Genomic DNA, 19,291 nt, shown 5'->3' on the forward strand with positions numbered 1-19,291 from the left:
AGTCCTTTTAAAGCTTTTGCTTTGCAGTGTAACAGCAACATTGTTGTTAAAAGTCAGTCAATGTCTTAAAAAAAGAAAAAGGCATTCTTGTTCTTCCCCCCTGTACATCCTATACACCGACAACAGACAGTCATCACAGGTTTGCATAAACAATGAGACAATGGTAAACAAGAAAAACAAGCAAACATAAAACACACACAGACATTTTTGGCAAAGCAGGAATAAAAGTGACAAGAAGCATAATATGTGATTTGATCCTTATCATGTCTTTTTTTTTTATTTTTGTCTCTCAACATTGTCCCATTGATTGGCTCTGATTGTCCTTCACAGTCACGTGATGCCATTCTGGTTGCCATAGAGACCTCAAGTGCATCAGCTGGGCAGCACGCAGACAATGTTGCTGCAATGTTCGTCTGAGGCTGTCATAGCAACGCTGGGTGAACATGAGCAACAATGAGAGGAACTCTACTTCAAATACCTCTGTGATTGCAGGGGTCCCGGATTTAGGTTTGATTGAACGCCTTTTTGTGTTTTTCATATATATTGTTTTCTTCTAATGCGGTGAAGTGTAAACTCATAGGTGCTTTGGTATGTTTCTTTTTGATGCCAGATAAATATCTACATATATAGGAATACACGCTAAAATAGATAAAGAAGAGCTAGATTCTTTTAGGATCAAAGAACAGCAGAAACTCAGTTTCTTTTCCATTATTTGTGAAAAAAGCTCCCGACAGGAAATGCACATTCTAAACAGAGCAAAATAAAATAAAATAAAAATAAAAAAGACATTTTGGACACATGTTTAAAAAGAGCCTTTTTCTGATATTCTTATATAAAAAACATCATCCCCCAAACGCCCCTTCTACATGTTTACATCTAAAGCAGGACTTACAACCACAAAGTCTTCACATCAGTTGTACGAGCCCAGACCTTCAATCCTGTTCAGTGCATTGAGAGAGAACCCAACCTCCTCCCTCTGCCAGACCCTCCCCAACCCGCCCACACACACACCCTAAAAAATCTAAATAAAATAATCTTCTCTGTAAAGGAAAACAACAAAAAACAAGAACAAATATATATGTATAGTATTTACATGTTATTACATACATAATGCTGTACAAAGCTCGCATACTTGTCCATGCACACATACGCACGCACATCAACATACACGCACAGCTCAAATAGACAATTCAACTACCTGTACATGTATCTTCGCACCCACATAGGAGGATACGAGAGAGAGGTATTGACGTGTATGGCTTGACAGGAGAAAATAATCGCTCTGTGTTTCAGTTGTGAGGACTGAAAACTGCACGTTAAGTACTGGATAGGTTAATATTCAGACTGTTACAGGCATACTGACAACATATCAAGATGTCATCTTTGCTTGATGAACACAGGCGTGCACGTGCAGGTCCACACAGACACACACACACCCACACACACACACACACACACACTAAAGCACTGTTTACTTAGAGCTTATTAAATGCCAAACAGGGGTCATCACAGTCACTCTGCAAACACACACACACACACACACACATGTACACAAAGAAGTCCGTACTACAGTGTTTTTTGGTCCTCTTGGGGATTTCCCAATTGAGTTGTCATCATCAAACTTCCAGTACAAGACCACTGAAACCATCCAAACCAGTGTGGGTTACAGTAAGTATCTCCTTACCATACAGTCTCTCCTGCTCTCTGAGTCAGTCTTTGTTTCAGAAAGTCAAGTCTGCCACCCTCCATAGCATTTATCAGCTACTGTACTCCAAAGTGCTCATGTCCTTGTTTCCTGTTCTTTTGTTGCAGTAATCTTGCCGCGCTGACAAGATACTGTTGTTTCAGCCACAGGGAAGGCTGAAGACGCTCACTGCGACAAGTAGCATCAGTCCACATCTATTAAAGAGGTTAAATCTGACATGAATCAGACTTTCCTCCAGAACAAACTGGACTCCTCTCAAGTGCCAGTACTGCTGGGCTTTATCCAGTGGGCTAGCTCCTTCTCTTACAAGTGACAGATCAATGCGCAGAGGCAAAACTGTTTGTCTTGGTTTCCCTCTGACGCCTGTTCTGTTCTGAAGGACCATCCTGGAAGCAGTCAATTCCAGATTTCAGGTCAATGTTTGGATTTCTCTCTGGCTGGTGGTGCTACGACACAATGGCCATGCCGTCCGCGCTGATCAGCTGGCCCGTGGTTGGTTCATAGGTTCCAGCCAGGTAGAACAGGTCGTTTGCTGTGTTGCCAGGCTTGCGTTCACGTATCAGGAGATCGTACTCCGCCTTGCTCACTACCTGGCAGCGATGAGAGATGGTCTGCACGTCATTCTCATCCTCGTGGCTCGATTGGTACAGGGCATTCTAAGAAAGAGACAGGAAGAATAAGTCAGCAAGCTCAACTAAAATGCTGCATTCATAACTGCTTTCATGTTGAAAGTGGTGGGTAGTGGTAGGTAGATGTAAAGGCGTACCATTACCATGTTTTAGCAAAATCCATGGCTCTGTTAATTCTCACTCATCATTCGTTTCATTTGAGTTTCTGTTAATATTTTAATGCTTGCTTAACCATGGTTAATTTCATTGCTCATGATCAGTTCTCCGATTTGCTTTTCCAAACAAATCCCATTAACAGAAATGTAAAAACAGCTTCCTTTGTAGCAGAGGTTTTTACCAGGAGGGACCCTCCTTACACAATAGCATTTAAAATTGCAAACACTTTTATGATCCATGTGGAAGTTCAACGAGTCATATCAGATGGGAATAGGGAATAAAAAGAAGCAAAGTGGTAATATATTTATATGAAAATGTCACGGACTGTTACTTCGACAATTCTCATTTTAGAACCTCTAACTTGCACTCTCTGGTCTTTACCTTGCCGTCGCGGTGTCGCTTCCCCAGGCGAGTCTCCTCTGGGTGGTAGAACCACTTGACCCTGACCACCATGCTGGAGCTCCACGACTCCCAGAGGCTCTCCACTCTGCCCACATAGGGCAGCTGGGGCCGGCCAGGTGACAGAAACACTGCACAGTCCCCAACACGTACCGTCTCTTTGCCCCGCACGATGGCTTTGTAGAAAAGCTTTCGGGCTTTACCCTTCAGACCTCTCCTCTGTCGGGGAAAGTGGAGAAATTAGCACTCTTAGTTGAGCTATTCAGTGTGGAGGTTTAATTTCACAAACTTTAAAAATTGATTGATTCTTTTGACAAACCCATTATAGCAAGCTTTAAAATATTTTCCAAATCTACAAATGCCAGTAAATATGGTAGGTTAGGTTTAAATTCCTATGGCTGATCCTATTGTGTTAGAGATGTTTGCTCACAGTTAGACCAATAATTCCCACATAGCCTGATAAGGCAAAACCACTGAAGCTCGGTGTTACTCATGTTGTGACCACAACCTGTTTAATGCAACTATATTTCTGCTTCATCCTCTGAAGTGCTAGGGGATGTACACAATAAAAGCTTGTCTCGTTTTTAAGCTACACATCTCAGTTGACAGTTGTGTTTGCAAACCAAATAACGTGGCAGAAAGGAAGCTGAGAGTGGCAGAGGTTGTTTAAAAGTGTTTTGTTCTGTTATCTCCGGATCGTGACTTAATAATTAGGATACCTAATTCAGACATTAACCATACATAATACTGATAGTGTTGCCTTTATGTATAAAGTCTAAGGCAGAATAAGCAGTGCTATGAGATCATATTTGATCATTGCCTTAGTGTATGAAATCAAGGTGTGACAACAAAAACTGCAACAGTAATCAGCAACCTACTTTAGTTTGAAACTTAAGTAGATGACAGTTACCCAAGACAACCACTGAAACCATATAACCAAGATAATGAAGTGGGATTATGAGACAACACTGTGATTTATTCAGGATTTAAATGTAATTGGTTTTAGTAATGAGAAATCAGAGATGTTGTAAAGTTTTTTAAGAATATTACCAAAAAATAGATCTGGGGAAAAACACTAAACATATAGTAAAATACAACCCAAAGCATCCTACCTGTGTGGGGTTACCAGACCATTTCCACAGCTGGCGTCCAGGCTGCAAGGGAGCCATGTTGGGCAGAGGTTCAGGTGAAGACATCCTCTGTCTTTTAGCTGCTGAAGGGTCTTTGGAGGCAGGTTTTGGCTGTTGGCTCTGATGGTGGCTGTTAGAAATCCCTTCTTTCCTCTTCAGCTGGGTCTTAGATGTGCTACTGTTAGTCATCATACTTCCTTTTGTCATGAACTCCTTCCTGTCCTCTGGTCTGTCAGCCCTCACCTTTGACCCTGACACGGCCATGCTGGCTTTAGCGACATAACCATGAGCAGGGGTAGACCCAGAGGGAGAGCTGGAGGTGGTAGGGTCGGGGCTAAGGAGGTCAGAGTTCATGTTCTGCCTCTGCTTTTGTTTGTCCTGTTGGAGAAGTGCACGGCGCAGCAGCACTGACGAGGACTCTTCGTCAGAGGAGTAGGAGGAGTCATTGTCAGAGGAGCAAAGAGATGAAGAGGAGATGGAGCCAGAGGAAGAAGAAGATGATGAAGATGAAGAGAAGCAGACGGAGAGACGAGAGAGAAAACGACTACCACGGTGAGATGTGACTGCTGCACTTCTTCTACGTGCTTCAGCATCTTGACCATCGTCCTCATCATCCTCATCCAGCTCCGAGTAGGAGCTGGGGCAGTCACTAGGGTAGTCCAAACTGTAATCCCCACCTTGGACTCCGAGACTAGATGTCAGAAGATCCTTTCTCAGAGGTGGAGTGCTCTTTAAAAGAGTTTCAGACCGGGCCCCGTTACTGTCTCTCTCCCCTCCTTTCTTTTTGCCATCCTTCACCAACAGTGAAGGGTGGATGTATCGCAGTGGTGCTCCTGCAGAAGCGATGCTCTTTCCTCCTCTGCCTCCGCTCACCCCAAGTCGAAGCAGGGCTTTGCCATTCTTTGTTTTAGGAGAGGTCACTCCTTCATGATCAAGCTTTACCAAGAACTGTTTCCTGTCACGTTCACTCACTGGCTTCCTATTCCCAGATGCCATTGCCATGGTAACAGCTGAGGAGCAAGCAGAAGAGGATGAAGAGTCCCGGAGCCCCATGGACGCAACTGTGGTAACCAGTCGCCCGGCTCCAGAGTTTCCCCCGCTTCCGAAGGTAGAGTAGCCATTGGCAATGCTACTAAATGAGTCCACTTCAAAAGGGGAGCCAAAAATGCCATTGTTAGGGGTTGGGGGAGTGAGAGAGTGGGAGGCAGGGCGATGAAACAACCCTAAATCTCTCTCTCGTATCCTCCTCTGGGTCTTACGGGATGTCCCATTGAAGAGGAAGAAGTCAACTGGTGGCTTCTTCCTGGGGGCAGACCAATTCAGCAAAGAAGTGTTGCCTTTGTTTACAGTGTCCGTTACAGATGTTGCTGTGGTTTGGGATGCTGAACGAATTTTCTTCGGTCTGCCAACTGGAATAGGATCCAGGAATACAAAATAATTATCATCAATACAAACTGACAGGTCTTAAAAGGAAACTGAGATTAATTGTGAAACTCTGGAGAAACTTAATAAGTTTATCTCCTTGATCTTCAACTAGCCAGCTACGTTTTGACATATCCATTACTCAAACTACAACAAACCTGGTAAACCTGTCTCTCCCCCATGCTTGACTATCACCCACAGTTTGAGATGAGTTACATGTGTGTTGCTTAACTACAAAAAGCACACCGATGACACGTCATTAAATTATGATTAATGTGGTCATACAGGGAATGAATGATAGGTGGCCAAAAAGGAATTTTAATTTGCGAGTGTTATTTTTTTACACCTCCACTGAATCTTGCTCTGACTTGGAGGCATCTGATAATTAGCTGACAGTTTGATCTTCAAATGAAACCTTGTTTTTAGGAATTTAATATGGCCTGAAGGTCTGTGCGTGTGAATGTATTTACCAGTTAGACCAGTAGTCATCAGACACATTAGAGCTTTGTTGTCTGAGTAATGTTCAGTAATGCTGAGTGGATTCCTGACACTGTCAGGCTGACATTTTAAACTAAAACTGTATAATAGTAGATGGCTAAATGTCATTATGCCTTTATTTAAGAAGTAACAACACACTAAATACAAAGATAGAGGATGTTGGCTCCGGAGCAGAGGGCTGCACATGTTCTTTCTCCCTCACCTGGTCTTTTCTCTGGAGGCCTCCCTGCTGGCTCCTCATTGGCTTGTTTCTCTGTGGGAGTGTCTTTCTTCTCCTGGGTGGAGCTACGTCGACCATGGCGACCAGGTGAGATCAGAAGTGCTGGAGAGGATTCCGCACCTGACAGAGAAGGATTGAACTTAATTATTCATTTAGTCCCACCATTAGTATGTGCTTCTCCCTCCCTCTCCATCACTCTTCACTAGGCCAGACTTACAGCAGATTTGGTATCCTGGAGGCAGAAGCCTGATGTTTGCGAGGGAGATCCTCCCTCTGTCCCCATCATCAAACTCCACCATCACACTACCCTCCTTCTCCTCGTCACCTGGGCCTCCTGAAGCACAAGACAGAACAGAGGATATGAGTTGCTGGGAATGTATGAGGTAATGTGAGCACAGTGAGGCTGCTGGTGTGTCTTGCTCACCTCGATGGACGTATCCAGGGTAAAGGCAGCGAGAACGCTCGCTCCAGTAGGCACACACTCGTGTTCCTGTGGTCAGAATGGCCTCAGTCTGGGGCCGCACGTCTAACACCTAGAGAAATAATTTTCAGTTAAAACTAGTCCTCACTGGATAACCACTCACAAAAATGCTACATGCCATAGATGCCATGGAGCCTCAAGACTAAAACTCACTGCCTCTTGTAGTAGTTGCTCCAGTGTGTAGATCCTGGGGCGATTCCCTCTTTCCCCTTCGATGACGACACTGAATCTAAAAGATAAAAAGAAAGGCAAAATGAAAATGGGGATTAAGTGTCATGAGCACATGAGCTTTTATACAGACTTTGTTGGCTGCCACTTATGTGAATCTTAACTTAATAGTCATCTAGATTTCTTGTTTGTCAGCTGTCAGACACGTGGTTTATAGGTTGTGTATCAGTGGGGGGAGAGCAGGGAAACAGAGTCTTACATGTCAGGAAGGTCCAGAGTTTGAACACATGCAGCATACAGCAGCTCATCCTCCTTAGAGATCAGGATCTTCAGGCCATCCACCAGCATCTCTTTACTCAGCACACAGTTTGGCAGAGCTGGACAGGGAGGGTGTGGTAGAAAGATGGATGGAGAAGATAAAAGGAGAGTTATAAATAATTTGTGAATGTGTTGAATAATTGCTATGTGAAGTGAAGAGGGACAAAGAGAGAAAGAGGTGTGTGTGCGTGCATGTGTGAAATGGATAAAATATGCGTTCTACACGTGTGTAATTATAAATGATGTGTCACTGTTTATGCCTACCGGGTATTCTGCAAGGCATGTTGGGAGGAAGGTGGACTGACTTCTTCGTCTCCTCCTCTTCTTCCTCGTCGTCCTCCTCCTCACCCTCTGAGAAGCTGCTTTCCTCATCCAACCGAAAGTCGTCATCCGCAGCGAAGCTCTGCAGGAGTCGGCTCACTGCATGACCCTTAGCCTAGACAGGAAACAGGATGTGACATCAGCAGAGAGCAGGATATAACATCACTTTGCCCATCACATCACACATGCCCAAATTAATCAGTAAACAGGATCTACTGGTGACTGTCTTTTCTATTTCCAAGTGCCCGATGTGGTGAAAAACATCAGTGAATAGCAACAGCAGCACCAGTACCTCTATAACACACACACACACACACACACACACACACACACACGCCTGCGTGTACCAGATACTACTCATCTTCAGACCGGTTTAGGCTAGTCTCTCCAAAAGTGACTGATGATGGAAACTCAGCTTGTCTAACAGGTTCCTGCTTGTATTTAGGCTTTTCAAAGAAAACATCATAATATTGAATGCAAGGGAAATTGTGTGTGTGTGCATGTGTGTGTGTGTGTGTGTGTGTGTGTGTGTGTGTGTGTGTGTGTGTTTGTGCAAGTGTGTGTCTTGGAGAACATTGGGAGCCCATATATTTTAGTGACAGAAGTTTCGTCACCAGAGGGCATGGGTGATAATTTCCGATTAGTGCTAGTGTTGAGTGTGTGTGTGTGTGTGTGTGTACAGGCATGTACATATGGGTGGATGTAGGGTTATGGCCAATGATTATCTTTCAACTTCTCTGTTTGGTTTAGAGTTATGTGTTTTTGGACATTCCCTCACAGTGACTCAAAGTCTAAAGCAACCTTGAAGCATTTCTCAGTAAAATAAATGCAGGTATCTCACCAATGGCTGCACAAACACAACGGGCTGAGTGGTGTGTTGGCACAGCAGGCACGCATGCAAACACACACACCTTTAACAAGAGTAAACAGTGGATTTGACATTGTGACTGATTTACAGCCTAAAATAAGGGTCTCCCTGTAAAGAAGCAGAAGTTAAAGGTGCACAATCTCGGTGCTAATCCAAGTTTCTGGCCGGGTGTGGCTCACTTCAACAAGGGAGGAATGAACTAGGGTTGAGGGCTTTTCTAAAATTTCTCCATGCTCCACTCTCTTCAGATGGCCAAAGGGAGTGACCATCTCTGAGTCACCTTTCCTCTTTTACTCAGATTTCCAGTCAGCCAGTAACTCCAATTACCACCCTCCTTTATAATTTTAGATCCAATTGGCCAACTATGTTTCATTTCCCCAATATGTTTACGTTAAAGTAAAAGAAGCAAATGCCAGTTTTGAGGGTGCAAAATAAAGGTAATGGAATCTCATAAATCACTGAGGGCTGTCAGGGAGTAATTTACATGGTTGAATAGTTGTCAGTGTCAAAAGTAAAATTATTGCTGGATCACTGTAACACTGTTGGAGACAGTGTTGTAACACTGTTGCTGGCCACCCAAGACTAGTAATGTCTCACCTTTCCCAGAATGCTCTGTCCTGCTGAGTTTTTCCTCACAGTTTCCTTGCCTGTCTTGTTTACTTCTGTCAGAGCACTGTGGTTCGCTCGGCTGTCCACAAAACCACAGCCCACTGGCGACACACCCCAACTGGGCAGAGATGTTCTTTTAGTCCCCTGGTGGTCTGGACGTCCCCTTTCTATGCTGGATAGGTTCGGCCCTCTGGACTCTCTCCTCTGATCTATACTGAGCAAGCTTGCCATGCCTGATAGTAAAGGAGAAGTAATGGAAATTAGATTAGTCCCAGATACATTCATAGTCAATACTGTGATATTAGATATTAGGAAATCTTAGCGGAAAAGAAAAAGGATATTTCTAAATTATTCCTCTAAGACATTTGACATCTCAAAACTAATTATCTAGTTACAACTATAAAGTTACAAAATCTTGATATGACAACAGCATATATAAATTTAAATATAGATCTCACCAGGAGGCCCTGGTCTCTTACTCCTGGCTTTCTGGTTTGCTTGGATCTTGGAGGGCTGTGATGAAAAAGGCACAATCCCAGGAGGGTTTGCAGGAGCTTCTTTAGAGGATGAGTGAATCTTGATGTCACTTGCTCCATCTTCGCTGTCGTAGCTGCCGTCATCCTCTTCTGTGGAATCACAATATCAATATGATCAGTCAGACAGCTTTAAGTGATCGAAATGTAAGCAGTGTTACTGAATATGATGCACTGACAGCAAGCTTTCAGTAGTATCAGTAGTTTCAGCTAAGTTTACAAGTCTGTGGCCAAAGTTACATAATTTTAAATACAAAGTTAGATGTGCAAACAGAGAAACGTCTTCATTAATTGACTGTATGTGTTTGATCAAACTTTTCTTTGAGGGTCTTAAAGTGGAAAATAGCTACACAATGATAATTTGCTTGTTTCTTAACTGCAGGGACAGGACAGAAATGTGGGCATACAGATTGGTATTGGCAGCTGTGTGTCGCTGACTGCAGGGGTCGTGTCCGGTGTCGACACATCTCTGACACACTTGTCACTTACACTGTGTTCTCGTCAACACTTCGCCTCAGACACACACACACACTGGCAAACACACCACATTAAAGTTGCTCTATGCCACCAAAGGTCACAGGGTGAGTCAGATTGTAGTGTTTTCCTTGAGTTTTTCCTTCCCCTCCGGTGAGGTGTTCAAAAAGTCAGGAGGGGTGTCATTGTCCCCTCAACTCAAGGCTTCACGAGGATGTATTTTCATAAGGTTGAGGAGGTGAAGAAGAAGAGACAGGGGGACGGGGTGTGACATTCTGAACGGGGCCAGAGCAGGCTCATGTTGCAGTACAGCGTTGAGGGCAGGGCTGGCTGTGTTGCATGCCTGTGGCAAGTCATTAACGGGTTTAACGGTGTGACAGACGAGCTGGGAAGTGAGAGGAGGCCCCCCAATGATGGCAGACATCTCACTGTCAGATTCTTCACACACACACACACACACACACGCACAGATATGGTACACTCATTGGAAAACCTCATAATGTGTTGTAGATGTTGTTTGACCCAATGGAACACTGCTTGACTGATACTATGAACTCTAATTAGTTGTGGTTTCACTACAAATCTGTTAGTAGCCCTAATGATCCAATAAGACACTTCTTTTTCACAAAAACTGCTTAATAAAAGGACACAGAAAGGTTTGTGTTGCACATGCAGGTTGTATGTAACTTCTGTTTGTGAACTGTACTGCAACTCACCGTGCTCTGAGCTGTCACTGTCACTCTTCTCTTCCCTAACTTCCTGTTTGTCAGAGATCCGGCTGTCCTTGTGGTGAGCTCTGTTCGGATCAACGCCCATCAGCGCTTTGGGTTTTCGACCCCTCTTTCTCTTAATAGCCTGACCAACTGCCCAGTCCAGCTGAGAGTCTAATGAATCAAAGCCAGGAGGAAAGTTTAGTTTTGTGGTGTTACTAAATGAAAAACAAGTACATGGATATGTTCTCCCTCTGTCCCCACCTTTCCCTCCGTGTCTGTATTCACCCTTGGGGGTCTCCTCTGCTCCAGGAGCCGCTCTGCAGTGCAGCATGGCTGTTGATGCTGCACCACAATGGGCTGCAGTCTTCTGCTTCAGCTGGGTCACCTGCCTTCCCAGCCTGGAGCTCAGAGCACTGGGCCGACCTCTGTGTTTACAGCGAGCCTTCATCTGCAGACAGGGAGCAGAACAGCTAATTATTGACTAATTTCTTTCTGCTAATTGAAACATCCAGGAAAGAAAAAAACATTAGCAGCAGGAAGTGGTTGTCAGTGAGTGTGTGGATGAACCAGGGGAAACCGCAGAGGGACTGACCTGTGCAGCGCTGAGGCTGTTGAAGCTGTGACTGGACATTTTCTTCCTGGCTTTCTCTTCCAGTAAATTCATTCCAGTCCTGGAATACATAAAAACCCCCACAGAGACACCCTTAAATAAGAAATCATCATGCATAGAACAAATCACAGAATTAATCTAATCACATATTTTTTGCTCTCAAAGATGCTGCTGTTCTTTTTAGTCGCACATCCCTTTCTGTCGGGTTCATTTATGGTCTTCCCAGTGTTCTTTTCTATCTCATAACTTTGATGAGGTAAGAGACGGGCTCTGCCGCCCGTCTGCGCAGTTTGACGGCAAACACAGAAATATTCAGTGGCCGTGCGAATATGAAACTCTGCTGAATCACCACATGAAAGGATGAGAATTATCTGGTGTGAAGGAGAGTGGAGAAGAGACAAGGGGAGACAGAGGGAGGTGCAGAATGGTTGAGGGGGAAGGAAAAGAGACAGAGAGAGAGAGATGAAGCAGTCTCGAGGGAGTCTGTCCGTTGACCGGAGCTTCAGGGCTCAATCGATAAACACTAACTTCTATTGAACACTACCCCTCTCTCTCTCTTTCTCTGTCCTTCCTTCATTGTGTGCATGCTCTCTCAGACCACAGGCAGCCCACGCATGCATGCTCACACACACACACACACACACACACACACACACACACACACACTGTTAGCAGCTGGTGTCTAAGGCAGGTGAATCCTATATTCCCACAGAGAGAAGGTTTGGCTCTCAGCATCCCACTCTTCTCCCAGGAGTGGAATGCTGAGAGAGGAGAGGAGAGGAGAGGAGAGGAGAGGAGAGGAGAGGAGAGGAGAGGAGAGGAGAGAGGAGAGGAGAGGAGAGGAGAGGAGAGGAGAGGAGAGGAGAGGAGAGGAGAGGAGAGGAGAGATCTGTCTAAAAAAAAAAATCTGAAAGACCTGTTTGTCTAGTTATCCAGACCACATTAGTCTATTGCCATCCTCCTGCCTGACTTGTCACCTTGGACCCCTCTGAAGCATGATTGTGTTTGTTAAAAAATGGTTTTCAGAATTTAGCACGAAACGACTTCACTGCTTCGCACAGAGCTCAGACCAATACCATAAGCCAGGCTTTAATGGGTTCATATGCTTCAAACAAAGCCCTTGTTGGATTCCCAAACCCTGTTCGAGAAACGCTTCCCCAGCACCTTTCTGACGTCACCGCCCACAACTCTTATAAGAAGGTAAAAGCATAAACAATAGAAACCATTGCTTGTTAAAAACAACAGAAATGCTGCTCAGGCACGTAGCGACCAGCTCTACTAATTAAACAAGTTCTCTGTATGTGTGTGTGTGTGTGTGTGTGTGTGTGGTGCACCGGCATGTGCTGTATGACTAAAGTCTTTCATTGTCATTTTCATTAGCACTTTCTAATCATGGTAACCGTGACAAACCTTGAGTTTCTCTAATCATTTTATCAAGGCGAGGGGTGCACATGCTAACAGAGGTGGGGCAGCATGAGAAAACACATTTATCATTATGAGTGCTCAGCACTGACTGTGTATGTGTGCGTTTCCTGCTTGTGTGTATGTGCATGCATGTGTGTCAGCTTGAAAGTGTGCATATCTGAGGTGTTAAAAAATGTGTGTCTGTGGGTTGCAGCAGGTGGGGATGGTGTTGAGTCGTTTATCACTGTAATAACTGTACATCAAGACTGTGTCCAGCTGTATTAATATGCTGGAGGTTCACAGAGAATCAGGACATAATCAATGCAAGTGATAAATATGATTAAAAGTGATTAATAATGATTGATGAAGGTCTCATCTCCATTACCTTCGCTCGTTTAAAATCGTACCCAGCTTACAGCTCCCATCACATAACCCATTGTGTGTGCATGTGTGTGCGCATGTGTGTGCGTAAGTGAGCAGCTCCTTCCAGTGCCCAATCAAGCAAATCATCAGCTATAGAGCATTCGAATCAATTCAGCTGAAGAAGAACTTCTTGAAAATCAACCGTGCCTTTCACTAAAAACACAAACAGAAATCAGGATGCATGAGCTGGGCTTGCCAATCACACTGATTATACTGACGTAATATCAGAGGACTGACCTGAGTCTTTTGGTGCTCTCTGCAGCAGCTGGGCCGGGGGTGGACTTGCGCTTGCGAGGGCGGCCAGGCCCCCGGCGGGCAGGGCTACGAGACGTCTCCTCTTTCCTGCAGAGATAAAGACAGGAAGGAGGAAGAGGAGGAAGATGGGGAGAGAGATGAAAGATGCAGTCAGAACACCAAGAGAAAATCAGGAGGAAACTTGCATCAGCTACAGGTCAAACTGCATTAGGTCTGAGCAGGCAGTAAGTCCTGATAAATCAGGGGGATGCAGCATGACAGCAGAATTGTGAATGTTGAAATACATGAACCAGTCCATACAAAAAAGGTGTGTGTGTGTGTGTGTGTGTGTGTGTGTGTGTGTGTTTTCTCTGCTCACTGGTGGTCGTGTTTCCTCTGTAGCTTGGCCAGTTCTCTCTGTTTCTCTTTGTAGCGGCGCTGTAGCTCAGCCAACTGGACACGCATGGCCAGCTCCTCCCCTCCCATCGTCTCCATGGAGCCCTTCACTGGGCACACCTGACACACACACACACACACAGATACACATACATGCACACACACAGCCACAAAAAGCAGAGGAATTTAAATGCTGAACACAACCCAAGTTCAACAGTCACTGGAAATGTGAAGTGGCCTGGTTGTATTTCAGTAGCTTAGTGATTACTTTTATGTTTCATGGTTAAAGCTGCTAAATGTTCTTAACCAACAACACCTGGATTTGTGGGAGTTTGGCGCTGCATAGTAAAATGTTATTCTACTAATTAAACATTTTTAGGAGTAGTTGTTTTAATGGTATATATATTCAGCTGATTCATTTTTTCATTTTTAAATTAAATACACACAATCGGTAGTCGCCTGCTCTTTTTCTAGAAGAACTTGAAGAGAAGAAACATATTGATCCACCACTAAGCAAAACCACATAGGGCACTTACTTCAAATTAGAACAAAACAATGTTGCATCATTACATCTTCCTAAATGTAAAAGCTACTATTATACTTTATACTATATACTATAATTTTACTATTAACTGTGAGTTAATGCTATTTGTCCATTATTAATGAACAGTGGTTGCTTAAAATATTATAATATATAATTATTTGAATAAAGATGGATGATTTGCATCAGTGAAGATGACCAATAGGTGCTTTGTATTAATTCTTGAATGAAGAATCTAATATAAATGTTTGTAGATGCAAGATAAATTGCTGTCTAATTAACAGTATCCAAAGCTTAGTAAATAGAAATGAGGTGTATATTCATTGTTGTGCACCGTTTCGGCATGAATCATTTATGCTTGCATGCATAAAAACAAAAAACACCCATTGACCACATCCTCACCGGCTCATGGCGAGGCGTCCAGCTGCACTTCCTGCGCAGGTTGAGCCTCTTCCTGATTGGACACTGCTGGTCCGCCCCCACATGCACAGCTCCTACCCCCATCTCCAGGGCACGGGCGGCAGCCAGCGTTGCCAGACTGTGGAGGTCAAAGGTCAGCTTGTCCCCACCTGCACGGAGACAGATTGTTGCGGTTTAAGATTGGTACGTCGCATAGCAGCAGTGTTATAAAGCATGCGGTGCGCTGAATGGATTTATTTTTGGAGCGATGAAATCCTGGCTTGAAAAGTGATGATATTTATGATATTAGCTGTGTAGTTTATTTGATGTATAGTGGTGTTCATGCCTAATCATACACACAAACAACCCAGACACACACACACACACACACACACAAAGGGAAGCAGTAGGGAACGATCTTTACATCTGTCACTGTCATTAACTCTGTCATTGTCACAGCACCAGCAGATGAAACAGAATATTCATGAGTTGCTCCACACACACACACACGCATGTAAACACACACAAACCTATGCAAATAAAACACACTCACTCTGAATACCCACATGCACCTCCAACATTTTTGCGGAGGTGCGCAGACATGGTTGAGTGTGTGTGTGTGTGTGTGTGTGTGTGTGTGAGGGAGAATTGGAGAGAAAGAGAACAACGGGCAGGAGGAAGGAGGAGGAGAACTGCAACGCAGTGAGAAGAAGGGAGGGAGTGAGGGGACTGGGAGTAAAGGGGAGGAGAAGCAATAAGAGGCAAAGTGTTTATTGAGCTATCTATTTATTCCCCTACATCTCCTCATTATGGACATGGACAGAATCCAATTTCCCCTTCAAGGAGAGGAGGAGAGGAGAGGAGAGGAGAGGAGAGGAGAGGAGAGGAGAGGAGAGGAGAGGAGAGGAGAGGAGAGGACAAGAGAAGAGAAGAGAGAAGAGAGGTTTTACTGGATTAGTCAGTCTGCGCATTGGTGCTGCAAGGCCTATTCACTGACAACTGTCATTAGTAAAACCTGTGTGCTTGAGTGGGATATAGAGACAGAAGTGCAGTAAACATAGGAGAAAGAACAGCGGGAAGGATTTTCATCTGGGCCGGATACAATAAAACAAACGTGTGAGTCCGACAGGTAGAGAAACGGAGAGAGCGGGAAGAATATGAGAGATGCAGCTTTGTCCTGTCCTGGCTCGCAGAGGTCAGTGCCATCTTATCTGTCAGACCCCTGAGCCAATGGCACGCTCCGATTACACTGACAGGATGACATCACTGCTGACATCACCATGCCTAGTTTAGCTTCCTGGAGGATGGCCACAATCGATAGACACCTTCCACCCACAGCATACCACACATACTCACACGCACACACACATCTTCGCACAGTAATAACACCGTACTCTCTAAAGGGGGGTGAAGGGTATAATAAGAGGCGGCACGGGGGATTTGAAGGGGAAAAATAAAAACAGTGGTGGAAAATTAAAAACCATTACAGCTGATATGGGCCCAGTCATCATTAGAGGCCATTAAGGAAGTTTATTGAAATTTCAATATAAAGAAAATGTGAAGGTATAAAAGACACTGTGACACAAACGGCTCCTCTGTCTATGTGGAAATAGAAGCATTAATTTATACTGCAGGGGAAATATCTCTTGATTCCTTAATCTGTAATTGCGATCTCCAGTGAACGTCTGAGATATCCTTCAGCGTGAAGGAGTGGCATAAATGCATCTGTCTGAGATCGGTTTCATCTCCTGAACACATTCACGATGACAAAAACGCCATCAGCGGTATTAATAACATTCCACACAGCGGGGCCAGAGCGGGTTTTAAATAAATGTGCTGCAATTTGGATAACGTTTTCCAACGGCACGACTGGACTTATTGATTTCACACCTATTACACATGCTAACCACGTGCACGCACATGTAAACAAATGCACACTGACACACTTTGTATTTCACACACACATGCACAGACAGCTGCGGCGCGACGTATGATTTCTACACTTATTAATTCCGTCAACAAGGCTTGCAGAGGCAGGATTTACACATAAGATTACATTGGTTTAATAAAAAAAGAAAAAGAAGAAGCGGGTGAGGGGAAAAAATAACAAAGAGAGAGGAGGAGGGGAGGCGGGAGGAGGCACAGGCAGGGAGCAAGCAGCCTGGTGGAGAGACACATTGACTGTGATGGAGGAGAGCAGGGATTCATCTGGGATTACTTAACAGCTTACACACACACACGCACACAGCGCTGTGCATGCACACACACAAATGCAGGCAAACATTCACACACAGATGCTGGCATAAATAAAAACACTTTCTCTCAGAGGGACAAGAGGAAAATAGGAGCGCTTACAGGAGAAGTGTTTTAAAGGAAAGGGTCTAATTAGCAAAACAAGACGCCAGAGCCTGGGGGACACACTGGGCAGTGTGTGTGTGTGTGTGTGTGTGTGTGTGTGTGTGTGTGTGTGTGTGTGTGTGTGTGTGTATGTGTGTGTGTGCTGGCTTGGGTTTGTCCATCTCTGTGTCTCCCTGAAACACGCACACACACACACACACACTTCCCAGGGGTAAAACTACGTTCTACGGTCTATGGGTTTCCTTCCTCAGCCTGGGGAAGGAAACAAGACAGTTAGTGGGTAACTTGTGTGTCTGCATGTGGGGTTAGTGTGTGTGAGTCTCCACATCTGGGCTGCACACATCTGGGTTGCATACATCTCCCAGGGCCCCTTTCTTTGGTTCACTGTAAGTGTGTGTTTATGTCACAAGAATGGAGAAGGGTATCTTTTTTTTTTCCTTGATCTGATTTCAGGGGCATTTTTTCCTGCTTGCTGTAACAAGACCATCTAAAATGCACTCAGGATGTGAGGAAAGATGATACACCTAAAATTTGGGTCCGTATCCTAATCGCTGCTTTTATTGCAGAGCCATTTTAACAACTTACCAGGGTATTGGAGATAGCACAAATTTCAGTATATTGAAGTTTGAAGGCTCTAACGAATTTATTTAAAACGAACTTCTCACCTTCAGTGTCTTCCTCCTGGCTCTCCCTGCTCCTCTGCTGGATTTCCAAATCCGCCAGTTCTCCCAGTATCTCCATGCCGTGGTGGGGTGGCGGGCTTGGGGCCCGGACAGATGGTACAGGCGGGCACAAGGCATCTCTGGTGGCACACAGAGCCGCTGCAATCAGGAGCTCCAGGCTCCACATGTAGGCCCCTTGGAGATGTGCTGCTGTGTTTGCTGTGGGAGGGTCAGAGGATGGGTATTGAACAGGAGAGTTACATATTAGCTCCACTGTGTCCCCTGCTGGATTCATCCTACTCCCTTCTTCTTCTTCCTCAACTTCAACTGCCTCAAGATTTTCTCCATTTCTGTCCCTATCCTCCTCCGTCTTCTCCTTCTCGTCTTCTTCTTCGGGCTCCACGGGCACAGACGTAGTATATCCTGTTGGTTCAGCCTCCAACTTTTCTCCTTCATCCTCCTGCATGTCCTCTTTTTCATGTTCCCTATCATCCTCCTGCTCTTTGGATAGCTGGGGCTCCTCCAGGCCAGTCTTCTGGCCTAGGCAACCCAGAGAAAGTTCCACTTTTAAGGCTTTGCCTGTAGCTGTGGCTGGGTAGGCTAGATCTGGGACTGAAGCTGTGGAAGGGCATGGCGGCAGTCCAGTCTCACTCTCAGGCTCGGAGAAAGAGTATCCTTTTGCTTCCGCATGCCTTTCCTCCTTCTCTTCCTCTGGATCTCCTCTTTGGGATTCCAGCACTTCACAGTCTCTCCCATCCTCTTCTTCCTTCCTCTCCTCTTCTTTGGTGAGAGGCTGGACGAGGTGTGGATGTGGGAGGGGCTTGGAGTCAGGCTCTGCTGGCTCCACCTCCACAGTAGCTTGTTCAGCCAATCGGGCTTCCGGCGATGAGGGCCCAGCCTTGTAACCCATGGTGATCGAAGGGTAGGTGTAAACAGGTGGCAAGTCTGGTGGAAAGAGGAAAGATCAATTGAAAGATAATTGATTGAATTGATTGTGCACATACACATGCACACATACAGAATCACATGGCTACAGTTGTAACACACTACCAACAGGGTGCAGAAAACACAGAGAGTGTGTGTACACGTGTGTTTGTGTACAGTACTGTAGTGTATATTGTATACACTGTATGTGTGTAGGAGTGTCAGTGAGTGCATAGATGTATGTGGATATTGATGACACCCTTCTGTTTTCTTGTGATTGCGCTGCTGGCCCTGTCACCCCTGCCTTCTCATTATTGATGGTATTCCTCCGCCCCCTGACAACGCAGGCAGATGAATGTGTATCCTTCCGCCTGTAGTTCTCAAGGACTCCAGAAGGATAAGGAGGGTCTGGCTGGAGATTTCTCTGACCTTCCTCTTGTGACACAAGTGCACAATGGCAGGTCACACACATATGCACACCGGGTGCCCATATGCTTCCTCTGACCTTAATGGCTGACCTGCCTACTGTCCCTCTTTGGCTTGCACAGAAAGAAATGAGCACATACACTCAAGGACACACAGAGCAAGCGATCAGCCATGCTTCAAACAATTTCTGCAAAATCAAACGAATACCACGCTTCAAAGACCAGTGCTACATTTCTGCCGCAGCATTTTCCATCTCTCCCTCTTTTTTCC

General features: G+C 44.9%; 1 protein-coding gene across 2 annotated transcripts in view; it reads right to left on the reverse strand.

The window, feature by feature from the left end:
• Positions 1 to 268: 268 nt before the first annotated feature.
• bahcc1b (BAH domain and coiled-coil containing 1b) overlaps positions 269 to 19,291 on the reverse strand; it is a 57,683-nt gene continuing 38,660 nt past the window's right edge. For both annotated transcript variants that reach the window (XM_026351520.1, XM_026351519.1), the window contains exons 11-28: positions 17,675 to 18,616; positions 14,655 to 14,821; positions 13,695 to 13,831; positions 13,319 to 13,423; positions 11,237 to 11,315; positions 10,906 to 11,092; positions 10,648 to 10,815; positions 9,383 to 9,550; positions 8,913 to 9,157; positions 7,391 to 7,562; positions 7,068 to 7,185; positions 6,794 to 6,869; positions 6,584 to 6,692; positions 6,377 to 6,493; positions 6,142 to 6,279; positions 4,002 to 5,428; positions 2,872 to 3,108; positions 269 to 2,361 (exon numbers count right to left, since the gene is read on the reverse strand). In XM_026351520.1, the coding sequence (XP_026207305.1) occupies positions 2,152 to 2,361; positions 2,872 to 3,108; positions 4,002 to 5,428; positions 6,142 to 6,279; positions 6,377 to 6,493; positions 6,584 to 6,692; positions 6,794 to 6,869; positions 7,068 to 7,185; positions 7,391 to 7,562; positions 8,913 to 9,157; positions 9,383 to 9,550; positions 10,648 to 10,815; positions 10,906 to 11,092; positions 11,237 to 11,315; positions 13,319 to 13,423; positions 13,695 to 13,831; positions 14,655 to 14,821; positions 17,675 to 18,616 (4,802 nt within the window). In that variant the 3' untranslated portion in view covers positions 269 to 2,151. The remainder of the gene's footprint in view (positions 2,362 to 2,871; positions 3,109 to 4,001; positions 5,429 to 6,141; positions 6,280 to 6,376; positions 6,494 to 6,583; positions 6,693 to 6,793; positions 6,870 to 7,067; positions 7,186 to 7,390; positions 7,563 to 8,912; positions 9,158 to 9,382; positions 9,551 to 10,647; positions 10,816 to 10,905; positions 11,093 to 11,236; positions 11,316 to 13,318; positions 13,424 to 13,694; positions 13,832 to 14,654; positions 14,822 to 17,674; positions 18,617 to 19,291) is intronic.

The sequence above is a fragment of the Anabas testudineus genome, chromosome 19 (genome assembly GCF_900324465.2).
Source record: "Anabas testudineus chromosome 19, fAnaTes1.2, whole genome shotgun sequence".
Taxonomy (NCBI): Eukaryota; Metazoa; Chordata; class Actinopteri; order Anabantiformes; family Anabantidae; genus Anabas; species Anabas testudineus.